We start from the raw sequence: 13,507 nt of genomic DNA, 5'->3' as shown, positions 1-13,507 counted from the left end.
TTAGATTTGGGGAGATGGGATATTAGTCACCAATGTGACAGAGTAACCTGTCTACTGGAATCTAAATCAGGCCCTATGTCCTTGTTTATATGTATCTGGCTCATTGCTTGTTTGTGGATCTCTTTGTTAATGTGGAATACATGAATGTTTTCATTAACCCAAATCTGCTTTCCTATCATTCTATCTTCTCTTGCTACCATGCACTTTTCCCTTTGTTGGTGAGACGTGACTCACTATAACATTTAAACTTTTTGATAAAATACAAAATACATTTTCCTTGATATTGATTCCTAAACATTTGGAAAACAAAAAACCATGTAAAACATATCTATAACATAACTTCCTAATCATGTACCTAACAGTCTTAAATAACAATCACCCCATCACACCAGGTAACAACACCTTTGCTCCCTGAAGTTCCTAATCCATATTCACACAAATGTGTCAAAGCATCTACTTCCTACAGCCTGACATTCCAGATCGAAGCAGATGTAAATAAATTGGTCCAATTAATACCAATTGCTCTGGGCACTGTGCCAGTGTTGTCAAAACACTTTAGAAATCACTACTTTCTGCAGTCAAATCGTTTTCAATATTTTGCATGAGCTATAACTGTGTGAACAGTGATTTGCTTAATGCTATAAACTCACCTCTGCTTTGTTCCTCCATTTACAAGGAAAAAATGCGAACGCTGGGAAATACTAATAACCATGTTCATATTTCTCCTCAACAGCGCAATCATGTGTTCACGAAATAATTTCTCCGGTGTAATAATGTATCTCAGCACATTGCACACTACCACAAGGTTGTTATTATCAATAATCCCCTTTTAACCTGAGTTACGCGCAAGGATCCATGGAACTTAAGACTGAGGTGTGTTGTCCTGCACCATGGGTAAAGAGTACGGGTCCCTGTACATTAAACAGGCTTGGCGGGGCTATTTATGGTTTTCTATACAGGTCATCTTGCATTGTAATACTGGTGGCAGAATGGCAAAGGTCCTAAAACTTGCTACGGATATGTACTTGCAAAAAAAAAATCCACTTCAGATTTCTCTTTACACCGATGCAGAAAATGGCTTCAAATAAAATTTTCTTTCTCTTGGCCCAAATACTTTGGGGCATATTATCTAGATGTGCATTATATATCGCACATTTCCATATCACCGGCTATCACCAGAATTTTTTGCCGTGTTAGCGCATAATTATCAATGCGCAACACGTAGGCGAAATTAAATCCGGCGATAGTCGGCGATATGGAACATTTGCGCCTGAAAACAAACGTTGTTTTCACGCGCTAATGTGTGCCGTGATAATATGGGGGGGTGGATTCAGCGTTATGATCCACACCCCCATGTATCAATGCCTTAATACCTGGTCAGAGCAGGCGTTGGGAGACCTGCGATAAACAAGTTTATCGCAGGTCTTCTTCTCCCAACGCCTGCCTTGGTAATAGGGTGTTCCCACCTCCAACCACATTTTACATGTGGTTGGACGTGGGAACGCCCACTTTGCATGTCATTAGCGATGTTTCTCGCTGACATGAAAAAGCGGCGATACTTCAGCTTGCTAATATTCCCCTTTGTTTCCCTATATGTGGTTTTAACTTAAGGGAAAACCATTCCTCTCCTAGCATAATTAACTGAAGAAGCCAGCATTTCACCTTGGTGCAGGAGGGCACAGAGAAACTAGAGGCGACCTCTGTGAGGGTGCCTTTGACAGCAGAGCCATTAAAGGCAAAATAATACGGCCCCATTTAAGGAACTCCTATAGTTGCACTCACACGTCCGCATGCAGATTTATAACTTTCAGGAGTTCTGAAAAGCTTGCAAAATCACACCAGAAAACGCATGTCAGTGAACAAGCAGGACACTCCTGCACACCATAAAATGATTTACAAGTCCAATGATCTGTCTGTGAGACCACTGCATGCTCTTAAAAAATGTTGGCATCCACATTCACTAAGGGAAAGCGGTCCCATGGGGACCTCTTACCGTTTGTGACTAAGAAGTCAGTAAAATATGAATGTTTTGCAACTGCATTCTGGTTGCAAAACTTTCAAACATGCTACTGCGACTTGCTATTAGGAAGGGATACCCTTGAAAGGCACTTTTGTAATAGCGACTCGCAAACCCTATATGCTGTTTGATAGGTCGCAAGTGGCCCGATTCTCCATTTGCAACTGCTAAAAATGGTCGTACACCTGGCCCTTAAAGACTTAGAGCATTTAAGACTGTGTGTCTGTAAGCCAGACTTAAACATACAAATATCTTATGTGACTGCGCAGAAGTCAGTTCTCCTTCAAATATTGGGTACTTTTCTATGTTCTTAATGCGCAAAGAGAAAACTGTGTATCATAACATACAGACCAGGTAGCTCCCTTCAATTACAAGGACACAAGCAAAACGGCACCATTCATTTTTGGGAGCTGCTTTTTCAGTTATGCTATAATATATTAATAACTAGCAGAAATTCAGCTTTAAAAAAAGGAGGGTTGAAATGGGAAACTATTTGGGATAAGGGGATGAGTGAACACACGTAATATTAGCAATTCAAAGTAGAGTGCTACTGCTAGGATTGACGTTCAACATAATAATTCAGATCTTAGGACACTGTTCAGTTTTTTACTGTAAATTAGGATTTTATTTAAATATCATACCTTTATCAAGCCAGTAAGCGTTCTAAAGGATAGACATATGTTGTAAAATCTGACATAGTTTGCTGAGTGGTTTAGGGGTTGCTTTTTTAAAATATGGATATCACAAATCTAAGTTTACTGAGCCATGATCTGAATTATACAATAATTATTTACAAAGCTACCATAAAAACGGTACAGATAATTTATGGTGGGCATTATCACAGTGTGTAAGGGATTAGCCCACGGACATAACTGGTACCATCACAACTCACTCATATATTCTGCATTTTCCTCATATACAAGAGAACCTGTCCCCAAAAAGCCTTTGCCTCCTGACAGTCAAATAAAACTTGATTACAGTGTCACTATGATCACAGCCTCATAAAAGATTTAAGTGCTAGTCATAGTAAAACCTTTTTCACTTTACCTATGGCGAACTTGGAAAAGCTTTGGCAAAGCAAGGTAATGTGTTCCTATTTCAATGATAAAAGTGAGAGTTGTCTTTTTTCCAATGACAGAAAGCTTCATTCATAATTGGGCAGGCTATCCTGTGACTCCCAAACTTACCGGGACATAAAGGTATTGCAGGAATGGGGTAGAGGATGGGAAGGTGAGGGGCCATTGGTGCAAGAGTATAGGGGCAGTGAATGAGAGGTAAGGGAACCAAATGCAGGGACTTTTTAGGGGAGAAAATAAGGGCTAGGTGAGAATGAGGGCAGAGCAGATGTCTCAGGTAGAAGATCAGTCTGGGGCTGGTGCCCAAGTTGCACTCATTCACTTTGGACCCCATGCAGCACCGTGACCTGACTTTCGATGAAGCAAAAGAATAGTGAAACTCATTTTGTATTTAAAAAAACTGTCAAATTCTTTCTACTCCATGAAGTTCAACTAATTTTTCCGAAAATTCACAAAGTTGGGAGTGGATGGAGTTTGTACTGTTGGATTTTCTGACGTATTGGAATTAATGAGTGGCAATTATTTGATCTCCTATTTCTGGAAAACTAAGAACTGTGGTTTAAATAAAGAAATAAATATTTTATAAACATGCATGTAGACCAACTTCTCTATCAAATGTAAACCATCTCTCAAACACGTTCTAATATCTTGTGTAAAAACCCAAGATCGTGGATCCACAATTTCAATTGAGCTGCATCGTGGCAGTTTAAGAAGAAGTGTATATAGTTTTCCACCTGCATTTTTAAAGGCAGAAGCAGAATAAAAGAGTCATAGGATTTCTTTTTCCAAACTATTTCTGATACTTACTTTTTTACTGGAATACGTCCTTCGGGAGGGACTTGCAGCTTGAGCTTGGTGTAACTATGGAGAGAGTAAAAAGTATTGATGTCAGTTGAAAATGCTGAACGTTTTTGTGACAGATTTCTAGCAAGGTCATTGCATTAATTCATACGCATTGTTATTGAAATCTAATTTCTGGAATCACCATTTACATATAAAGTTGCAGAGGGGTATCTGTGAATCTCAGAGATGTTTTTCATCAAGGGGTTCTAAGTGACATCAAATAGACAACAAGCAAAACTTTTTTATCAAGGGCTCAGTCATCAGCATTGATTTTGGTGTGTGAGTTATAGTTTGCATGACTGTTGTGTGAGTTACTATCGTGGAGCTTACAATTGTTTTGTACCCTTAGCTTCACTTTAACTGAGTATTTTGAGTGAATATAGTCATATAATACTCTAAAAACACTGAAAGTCGCAAATTATATTGTATTCATGGCTTCTCAAATAGGAGCATTGGGGACATCACTGATCACATCGCTGATGACATCATCCAAGCTAATGCTTCACATATGAAACAGAGTAGTATTGGAGACTAGTCTCATTCAGTATTGTGGAAGAGATATGATGCGCATGTTAAAGTTTTAAGTGCAAGCAGTACTTCATTAAAGCAATGCAGAGACTCAGCAAAACTAGTATGAGTTGCAGGTATGCCTTTCAAATCGATTGTGGTTCAATTCAAAAGCCTATTACTAAAAATTTGCGATTAAAACTAAAACTTCTCTTCACAGCACATTATTCTTCTATGGACATCTCTGTGCATTCTGATGTTAAAGAGTTATCATGTATTGCTATAAACAAGTTCTATACAAAACTGGAAATTAATAAACTGCCTATATTTATTTCTAAACAGTTATTGAAAATGATGAGACATGCCTTGTTCTAAAATGTACAATGCATGGGTAACTCACAGAAGATATAAATTGCAGTTTGGCGTTAAAATGGTGACCACCCTAAGGCTGACAGGTCTAACATGAACACTATGGGAAAATTAGGATTTCATTCATGAAAAAGACTCACAGTATGCATTTTGGTCTTAGGGGATTAGGATGACTTCTTGTATGTAGCAGAACTACCGTATCATAAAAATATATGCATATAATGCAATTTGAAGTACAGACATAACAAATTAGGTATTGGGACTTGCAATTGTCAATTGAAAGCAAAAAGATTGCCCAAAATTACATGATATCGGACTATATGTTTTAGAACCCCAAGATGGCCGCTGCATGCTAAGGTTTGCCTGGTGATTCTCTTTGTATGGGCACTGGGGGTGCAGTTATGTCCCAGGTGAAAGTATAATAGGAAAATTCTAACCTATGAAGGAAAATGTTTGTGAAAGATTATCAGTGAATATCCTGTGACTATGGATAATATTCAATGGAAGCATAATCCATAGTATGATACATTTGGGTACTTATTGTGGATATTTGCGTTTGAAAATGGCGCTGGACATACTTTGAAGGGTTAAATTATAACGGTATCTTGACAATTGAAAAGTAGCTTTTTGATTCACGTATAACTTTAGTACTGTTCAACAAAGTTACAGAAAATTAGGTAGGCGTTCTAAAAGCGTAAGTGAAGTTTAAAAACTCTGCAACAAAGTCTGTCGTAAGCTTTTAGCAAGTCAAGCCCAATGCAGGTATCTCTATCTGTCAAGAAGATCCTACAAAGATGGATAGCAGAATTAATGTAAGGGGTCTAAAAAAATCATTGATTTGCTAGCAACTTTCATGCAGTTTCACAGATCTGCACAACGTGTGGGGATCAATCCTTTTTAAGAACTTCGTAGTGCTGTACTGGAAGTTGATTGTTGCTTGTTTGCCAGTGGGTCTTTAGTTGCTGTCCCAGTGACAGTCGCAAGTGGCATCCTGAACCACAGTGGAGACATGCTTGGATGGTCATGCAGTTGCAATTGTGCATACTGGGACTTGTCCCATTTATTGAACAAGAAACAACTCCCACCAGATCCCTGAACTTAAGAGTTCCCTGATAGTCATAGGATTTAAATATGTGAAATATGTGAACAATATCCATGGGCTGAGATCATCCATAGTCCAATACATTGAGGCACATCCAAGAACTAATTGATGAAGTCTAGTCCTTGAGATGGACTATTAGAACTTTGTTTCCCCTGATGATTGATCTGTTTACAAGATATTAAAATGTGTAATAACAGATGTTTCGTCATTTTCAAATTTACGACTTGTGCTTTTCAAATTTGAATGTCATCTGGTTGGTTTATGAGCAATGTAAATACAATTATGTCTCTAACTAACACCCCTTAATTTCTAAAAGAATGGTCTGCACGTTACCTAAGATTGAAAAATTCATGAAATGTAATAATTGTGTCCTTCTCGTTCACGGCAGTAATCATGTTTTGGCTTCAAACTGATGCAAAGAGAGAATTTGATAAAAAGATTTAATGTGGAACAATTGCATTTTCTCTTTCTAATCTTTCTTTTCACAGTTTTTGAAAAAATCCCATTAGTGAGGGTCCTTTCTTTATTTCATATGATATTGTTGTAGGCATTGACTTTGCTTTGACTTCCTAGAAAGTGATTACTCTGAGTGTCAGAGAGCAATGTCAAGGATGTTACATCAACAGCACTGAATAAACATTGTCAAATGGCTGTTATTATTATTTATCAGACACTAATATCTCCATTCTAATGTAATACTCTTGACCTAATTTACATTTTTGAAGCCTTTAGTGAGTGAAAATGAATGTTGAAGTCACAGCCCAGGCCAGCAGTGACCAGTGAGCAGTTGTCACAGGGCCTGGCCTTCAGTAAGGCTATGCAATCTAAACCCCAAGTTCTAACAGTGACAGGGCATGGTGTTTGACCATGCTCAGTGCACTGTGTCATCTGTGAGGTAACGAGCAGTCAAGTGCAGAAGATTGCTGGTTATATGCTACAGTAGGAATCAGCCTGGTGAGTGTTAAAGTGCATTATTGTAATACTTCTTTTAGCATTGTTCACTAGATTTAGTGTAAACATCTACGATTTGTGTGAGACTAAAGAATCACTGAACAGAGTCAAGATATTCTCCGTAAGTCACATTAAATCTGACCATCGCAGCAAGTGGAGTATTGAAGGGCAAATTGCTCAGTGATTTGCCCATCAAAATGCGGAAACAAATGTTTTGAAGATAATCATGTTTTCCTGATTAACCACACCAAGAAAGGCAAGAAATGCAATCAAACAGGCAAATGAAATTATTGTTCGTTCTCAATCCCTGATGCCTTGTTTGCCATGATTATGATTGAGTTCCATGAGATGTGATTTTCCAGGATCAGCAAATGTGCATCATCATCATCATCATCATCACCTTAGCCCACATAAAAAGGAAGTGATCATTCTGGTTTTCTTCACCCCTAACTTCATGGGAATTAAAAGTACTGATGTAGAGTTGGTCAGTGATGTAAAATCATGTTATTAACGGAGAAAACAAAAAATCCAGCTGTGGAGCTTGTGGTATTTTCTCAACCAACGGTATAGTGTAGTTGAGAAAATGTTTCGGGAAATGTTCATCTCGATATAGTATTTCCCCCACAAAAATTAGAGGATAACCATTTACTTCCTAACTCGAAAGATTGATCTCTTGCACTTTAATCACTGCTGAAACGCATTCAGTTAGTCCTGAACCTTTTACATATTTTTCTGTTCCATCCTCATATGTTACATACATATCTCCAACTTTTTATACAAACTTAGATTTCTGTAATTAGCTGTCAATGTCTTGGATGCCTGTGTGCGATGAACTTCTACTGTTCGTTGCCTGTACTTACAATGTAAGCTCTGAGTACCGGAACACAGATCTCATGAGTTTTGTAGCATTCCTTCCTCTCCAGAGAGCCATTAGTTCACTGCTGCTTTAATGCACATTATATTTTTTGTTCCTCAATGTTTTGTTGATGCTGTCACTAGAACTACAACTTGGGATTTATTGTTTATAATATATTAAAAAATCAGGACAACACTACAAGTAGTGTGGTGCGGAATTCCTGTGTAGAACTCTGTACCACACAGTTATATGTTGTATTCCTACACCCAGATTTCCTGGATGCAGAAATATCTCACATAATTTTCAGGCTAGGAATTCTAGCCAGTAAAATCACTTTGGATAAGGACTGAATTGCAGCCCTGACCTATTTACTCATCCTCGCCCACCCCTCAGCCAAAGCACTGAGGAGCATGTCATTTGACATCCTGCCAGGCAACATTTCCTCTTCCTTCCCCCATCCTCCCCAGTTCCCTGCACAGCAGCCCTCACAGACATTTACAACCTGCTCGAACACTTTTATAATTGAGCCAATTTACATTGCAATTAATGCTACAGAGTTGTCTTGCATATACAAATATGGTATTCTATTGAAATGTAGCAGGAGCAAATGTGTTCCATCCTCAAGTACCAGACTGCTAAAAAAACAACTTATAGAAATTATTATGTAAAGTGTAATTGTACCTGGATATCAGAGGCATAGTTCTCTTTTCTGTAGAACAACGCCTGTTGCTACTTTAAGTAATTCTGTCCGTCCGCAACACAGTGTTGAAATCTATAGCATTATAATATAAACCTACTGAATCTCACAGGCAGTGGAGCCCATTGTCGGTCTCTGGCTTAGCCCTTGTCCCAGAGCACTGACAAGCCAAAATAATGCCCAGCCACGCATCAGGGGCTTAGCTTCCATTAGTGCAGCAGGTTCAGTGCACCCGAGCCCAGAGGTCTGACGGGCCCACTGAGCCCCGATTATTGTTGTTTTTCATAATTCAAACAACCACTGGGGGACAATTTTATTCCTTGCATTAGGGCCCATGACAGTCTGACTATGTTACTGCCAACCATCCAAGGCACTGCACTTTTCCCACCCTAAGGCTGTATTTAATGACAAAAGCTTGGTTTATGCAAAATGTCTGATTCCATTGCATCAATATGGGGCTTTCCTGAAGGGGTGGTGTGAGTTAGTGTTTCTGGTTGTCTCTCTGTCTTACGGTGCTGTGGGATTTCAAAGAACTCTTTGTTTTGTTATACAAGGTCATTACTGACAAGGGGGGCTGACCAACGCCTTCTTAGCAGTTTATTAAGTCAGCGGAGGTAGTTATATTAGCACAAAAAAACCTTCTCTTTCCCTTATGGCTAAATTTGTAGTTTTATTTTTAAGAAAGACATTGACATTTTATATATGTTTACATTGAATTAAAATGTCATACTTGTATTCATAGAACATAGGCCAGGTCTACTAAGATAGGATTCAATCGATCAATCAGGTGGCTTGCAAAGCACGACAACTCACCCGTAAGGGTCTCAACACGCTGGGGGGGGGGGGGACAGCTGCTGGCCCATTGAAGGCACTGTAGTTCAGTTGAAGAGCCAGTTCTTGAGGTCCTTCCTGAATTGAGGCAGTGATGGTGATTGTCTGAGGTGGAGAGGCAGGGTGTTCCAGGTCTTTGCTGCATGGTGGGAGGAGGCTGTGGTATTCCAGATATGTGGAACGGTAGCCAGGGCCAGTTGGGTGGAGCGGAGGTCTCTGGTTGGTGCGTGGAATGCGAGGTGGTGATTGGCGTAAGCAGGTCCCAAGTCATGTAGGGCTTTGTAGGAGTGTTTGAGGAGCTTGAAGATGACTCTTTTGTTGACTGGGAGCCAGTGGAGGTCTCTCAGGTGGCCGTTGATGTGGCTGCGGTGGGGGATGTTAAGGATGAGTCTACCAGAGGCGTTCTGAATGTTATGCAGTTTCTTGAGGAATTTCTGGGTGATGCCAGTGTCCAGTGCACAGCCACAGTTGATTCTGCTGCTGATGAGTGCATGGGTTACAATCTTTCTGGACTCAGTGGGGATCCACTTGAAGATCCTTTGGAGCAGGCGTAACATGTGGAAGCAGGATGACGAGACTGTGTTGATCTGGCGGTTCATGGTGAGTGAGGAGTTCAGGATGATGCCAAGGCTTTGTACATGGTCAGTGGGTGTGGTGGGGGTTCCAAGAGCAGCAGGCTACCAGAAATCATCCCAGGCAGTATGGTGGAGCAAATGGTGAGGGCTTCAGTCTTCTCCGAGTTGAGCTTGAGGTAGCTGTTCTTCATCCAGGTTGTGACAGCCTTCATTGCATTGTGGAAGTTGTTCAGTTGTTCTTGGCGACTGTGGGTTTGTTGGTGAGGGAGAGAATCAGCTGGGTGTCTTTGGCGTATGAGACCATGTTGAGTCCGTGGTTCCTGGCGATGGCTGCGAGCTGGGCCAAGTAAATGTTGAAGAGAGTGGGGTTCAGGAAGGAGCCCTGAGACCCTCTGCAGCTGATCTTTGTGGGTTCTGAGTGGAACGGGCTTTGTCACAGATACCGGAATCATGGGGTCTTGTTCATAGGGTGCGGTGAGAGACGGTATCAAAGGCGGCAGAGAAGTCCAGGAGGATGAGTTCTGCAGTTTCGCCTCAGTCGAGGAGGGTGCGGGCGTTGTCTGTGGTGGTGAGGAGGACTATCACAGTGCTGTGGTTGTTTCATATGCTGGATTGGCAGAGATCCAGGATGTGGTTTGCTTCAATGAACTTTGACCGTTGGACTTTGATGGACTTCTCAATGACTTTGGCTAGGAAGGGGAGAAGAGAGATGGGTCTGATTGGGTCACAATTTGCACACCAACTTTTTGTGAATCCCATGGTATTTTCTGACCTGACCTCTGTTCTAATATATTAGTTCACGAAATACAGAATCACAGTGGGTCAAAATTCAACCTATCTCATGAATAATTATGAGTTAGGTCGTAAATCGCGACCCACTATGTTTTGCTTCCATCACAGGGATGGTGGCCTGCTGAGGTGAGCAGACCACCATGTCTGTGATTGCTTTTAAATGTAGCAAACATTATTTCTAATGCAGACCCTTATCTATAAAGGAAAATGGGATGTATTTGTAAATGAACTGTTTTAAAAACATTTTTAAGGGTAGTGGTCCCACATACCACTGCCTACTCTATAAAAACGTTTTTAGCATTCACAGAAGGACCCCTTCCCGTTTTCCAAACCGGTTGCCACTACCTTTCAGTAGTCAATAACATATTAATGTTTTGAGACTGGATTTCAGTTGCAAAGCATTAATACATACCATAAGGAATCACATTTGGAAGGAACAGCCTATCCATGCCCCTTACAAATAGTGATTCTTGTTTCTTAAACCTATTTAGCATTTTAATAATTTGTTACCAAATTGCTTAGTTCGGTTCAGTATATTAGAGAAGCCAATTTTCTTGGCACAAACTCTGAGTTTACTGAATTGCGGAAAATGTCTTCATGCATCTAGCCCATAATGTGCTCATTTAGTTCATAAAATAATTCAATGCAAAGTGTTGTCCTTTTGAGGTAAAAGTTAAAGAAAAGAAGACATTTATCAAGTGGCTGAATAGCGTAACATGTAAGCAGGAACCTTGTTCAATTCCTATCTTTCCCACTTGAACAAACTGTGTAATCGTCGGGAAATAACTTTACTGAGCCTCATTTGTGGTTTATTAGACAGTAATGTTGCTGGCATTCAACAATATTGGCAATAAATAAAATGAACATAAAGAAATGAGATATCTTGATTCGTCAGGGCATGGGGGAGTTTATGTTTACAAACTTTTCATTTTACAGATATTAATACAGTGATATACTCTAATGTACTAAAGTGAGATACAAACATTCAAGACCCAACTTTTTTTAATTTGAAATCATCTTTATCATATATTTCATGCCAATTATTTCATCATTGACATACCACATCTTTTAAAACCTCGGCTCATGTTTAAGGTCCTAGAGCCAAGCCAGACGATTGGCTCCTCTTTGGCTGTGGTTACCTATGAGTTTGTTGATTAGGACAGCTCTAACAGGCACATCACTTACGATGTGTTTCTAACTGTACAAGGCTGACATATAGCCTTATCTCACCTGGCATTTAATGCTGAAAATACAACTGTGCTTTTGATGCTAAAAGCTCCTATTTAGCACACCCTTCAAAACAAACTCCTTTTCAGCCAACCTGCCCACGATGCTGATTTATATGGATTGTGAATTCCAAATTCCCTTCCAATTATTTATTTTTCTTTTGTAAGGGTACATGTAAATACCTATGTCTGACATTAAGATTTGTTCCAAGATGCTGCATTTATGAAATTCTCGAAGGCAGTGTAACAATGACACACAAAACCATCCATGCAGGAAATGTGAAACTTTCAATCGTCTATTCCAATTCAGCTTTACATTTATCACAATTACTGTACACAGGAGGAGAAACAAAGCGTGTTTTTCATCTATAGTAGAGTAGTTTACCTGCAGTATATTTTGTGGATAAAGGAACTGAAATCTATCCAATTCTGTATGAAAATGTGAACTTTTGCAAGGGGGGGAGATGGTGTGACATTTTGCCGGATTAGATAAGTATAAGAAAAGCTCACCCCACTTACAGATGATAAACCACAATTCTATTCACAGTAGATTATATGCACCTATGAGTGGCAATTCACCAAGCGGCCAGGGATAGGGAAGCGACTTCACATACCCTTTTGACCTTAATGACATCACAGAAAATAATATCATATGACCCTGGACCCAAATTCTTTCCAGGAATACATATGAAGCGCTAACATCATGTTCCATAATAACTGCATGATTAGTATAACTGCCTAACACAGACAAATATCTACTTTAGATATCACCTATATCATAGTGCTGACTAGATCTTTGAAGGGTTTAAAGCATAATACTTGCCCTGAATTGTAGTCTGTGAGCAAAGCTAGTAAGTCAGAGCTCTTCTAGGTGGTTTCTACTCATAAGAAAAATTTGAAAAGAATGCAGGAAAATAGTGCATCGTACAGCACACTTTTCTGATAAATTTATTATAATGTGATAGTGCAGAAAGGGTACTCATTAAATATTCAAATCCTTTCAATGTGTGCCAAGGCATTAAAACCTGACTTTCCCCATGAGTTGACACTATTTTTTTCAAAATGTGGTAGGGGTTTCCCCTATGGCTAAAACAAAATTGTGCCGGCGCATTTTGTGATGGGTGGCCTCATATTCCATGGGAAGAAGTGATAAGCACATATCTCTCAGAGGTGTTCTCATGGCTCCAACGGCACCAATTTAAGTGTAATTCTGATAGATCGGAGATTATTCTTTTTGGCCTTTCCACAGACAATGTGTGGCAAACTTGGTGCCCCAGGACATGTCGCCCCCTCCCCCACTGCCTCGGTTAAGACAGTTAAAAACCTAATAGTCAGGTTGGAAGATAGTTTATCCATGAACTCCCAAATACAAGCTGTGGTGGGTTCTTGTTTTTGAGTGCTTAAAATGCTCAAGCAGTTCTTACCCCTTTTGTCGTTAGCACATAGGAAAATCGTGGTTCAGGTGTTAATTACATCCAGGCTGGACTACGTTAATGTTCTTTATCTGGGAATCCCAGAATACCTGTTAAAATGTTTACAGGTAGTCCAGAACGCAGCAGCCTGGGCAATACTTGGCCAAAAAACATGGATGTCCCCTCATCTTAAAGCCATGCACTGGCTCCAGATACGCAAGAGGATTCTTTTTGAAGCTGTGGTTTTAGCTTT

The 13,507-nt window shown here is 39.8% G+C and overlaps 1 protein-coding gene across 2 annotated transcripts in view; it reads right to left on the bottom strand.

Moving 5' to 3' along the window:
* The window catches only part of PLCB1 (phospholipase C beta 1), a 2,228,480-nt gene that overhangs the window by 1,203,451 nt on the left and 1,011,522 nt on the right, over window positions 1–13,507 (bottom strand). For both annotated transcript variants that reach the window (XM_078649524.1, XM_078649525.1), the window contains exon 6: window positions 3,901–3,954. In XM_078649524.1, coding sequence (XP_078505650.1) covers window positions 3,901–3,954 — 54 coding nt within the window. The remainder of the gene's footprint in view (window positions 1–3,900; window positions 3,955–13,507) is intronic.

The sequence above is a fragment of the Lissotriton helveticus genome, chromosome 6, assembly GCF_964261635.1.
Source record: "Lissotriton helveticus chromosome 6, aLisHel1.1, whole genome shotgun sequence".
In the NCBI taxonomy this organism is placed as follows: Eukaryota; Metazoa; Chordata; class Amphibia; order Caudata; family Salamandridae; genus Lissotriton; species Lissotriton helveticus.
The sequence above is the reverse complement of the archived record's forward strand: the minus strand, read 5'-3'. Positions and strand labels throughout refer to the sequence as shown.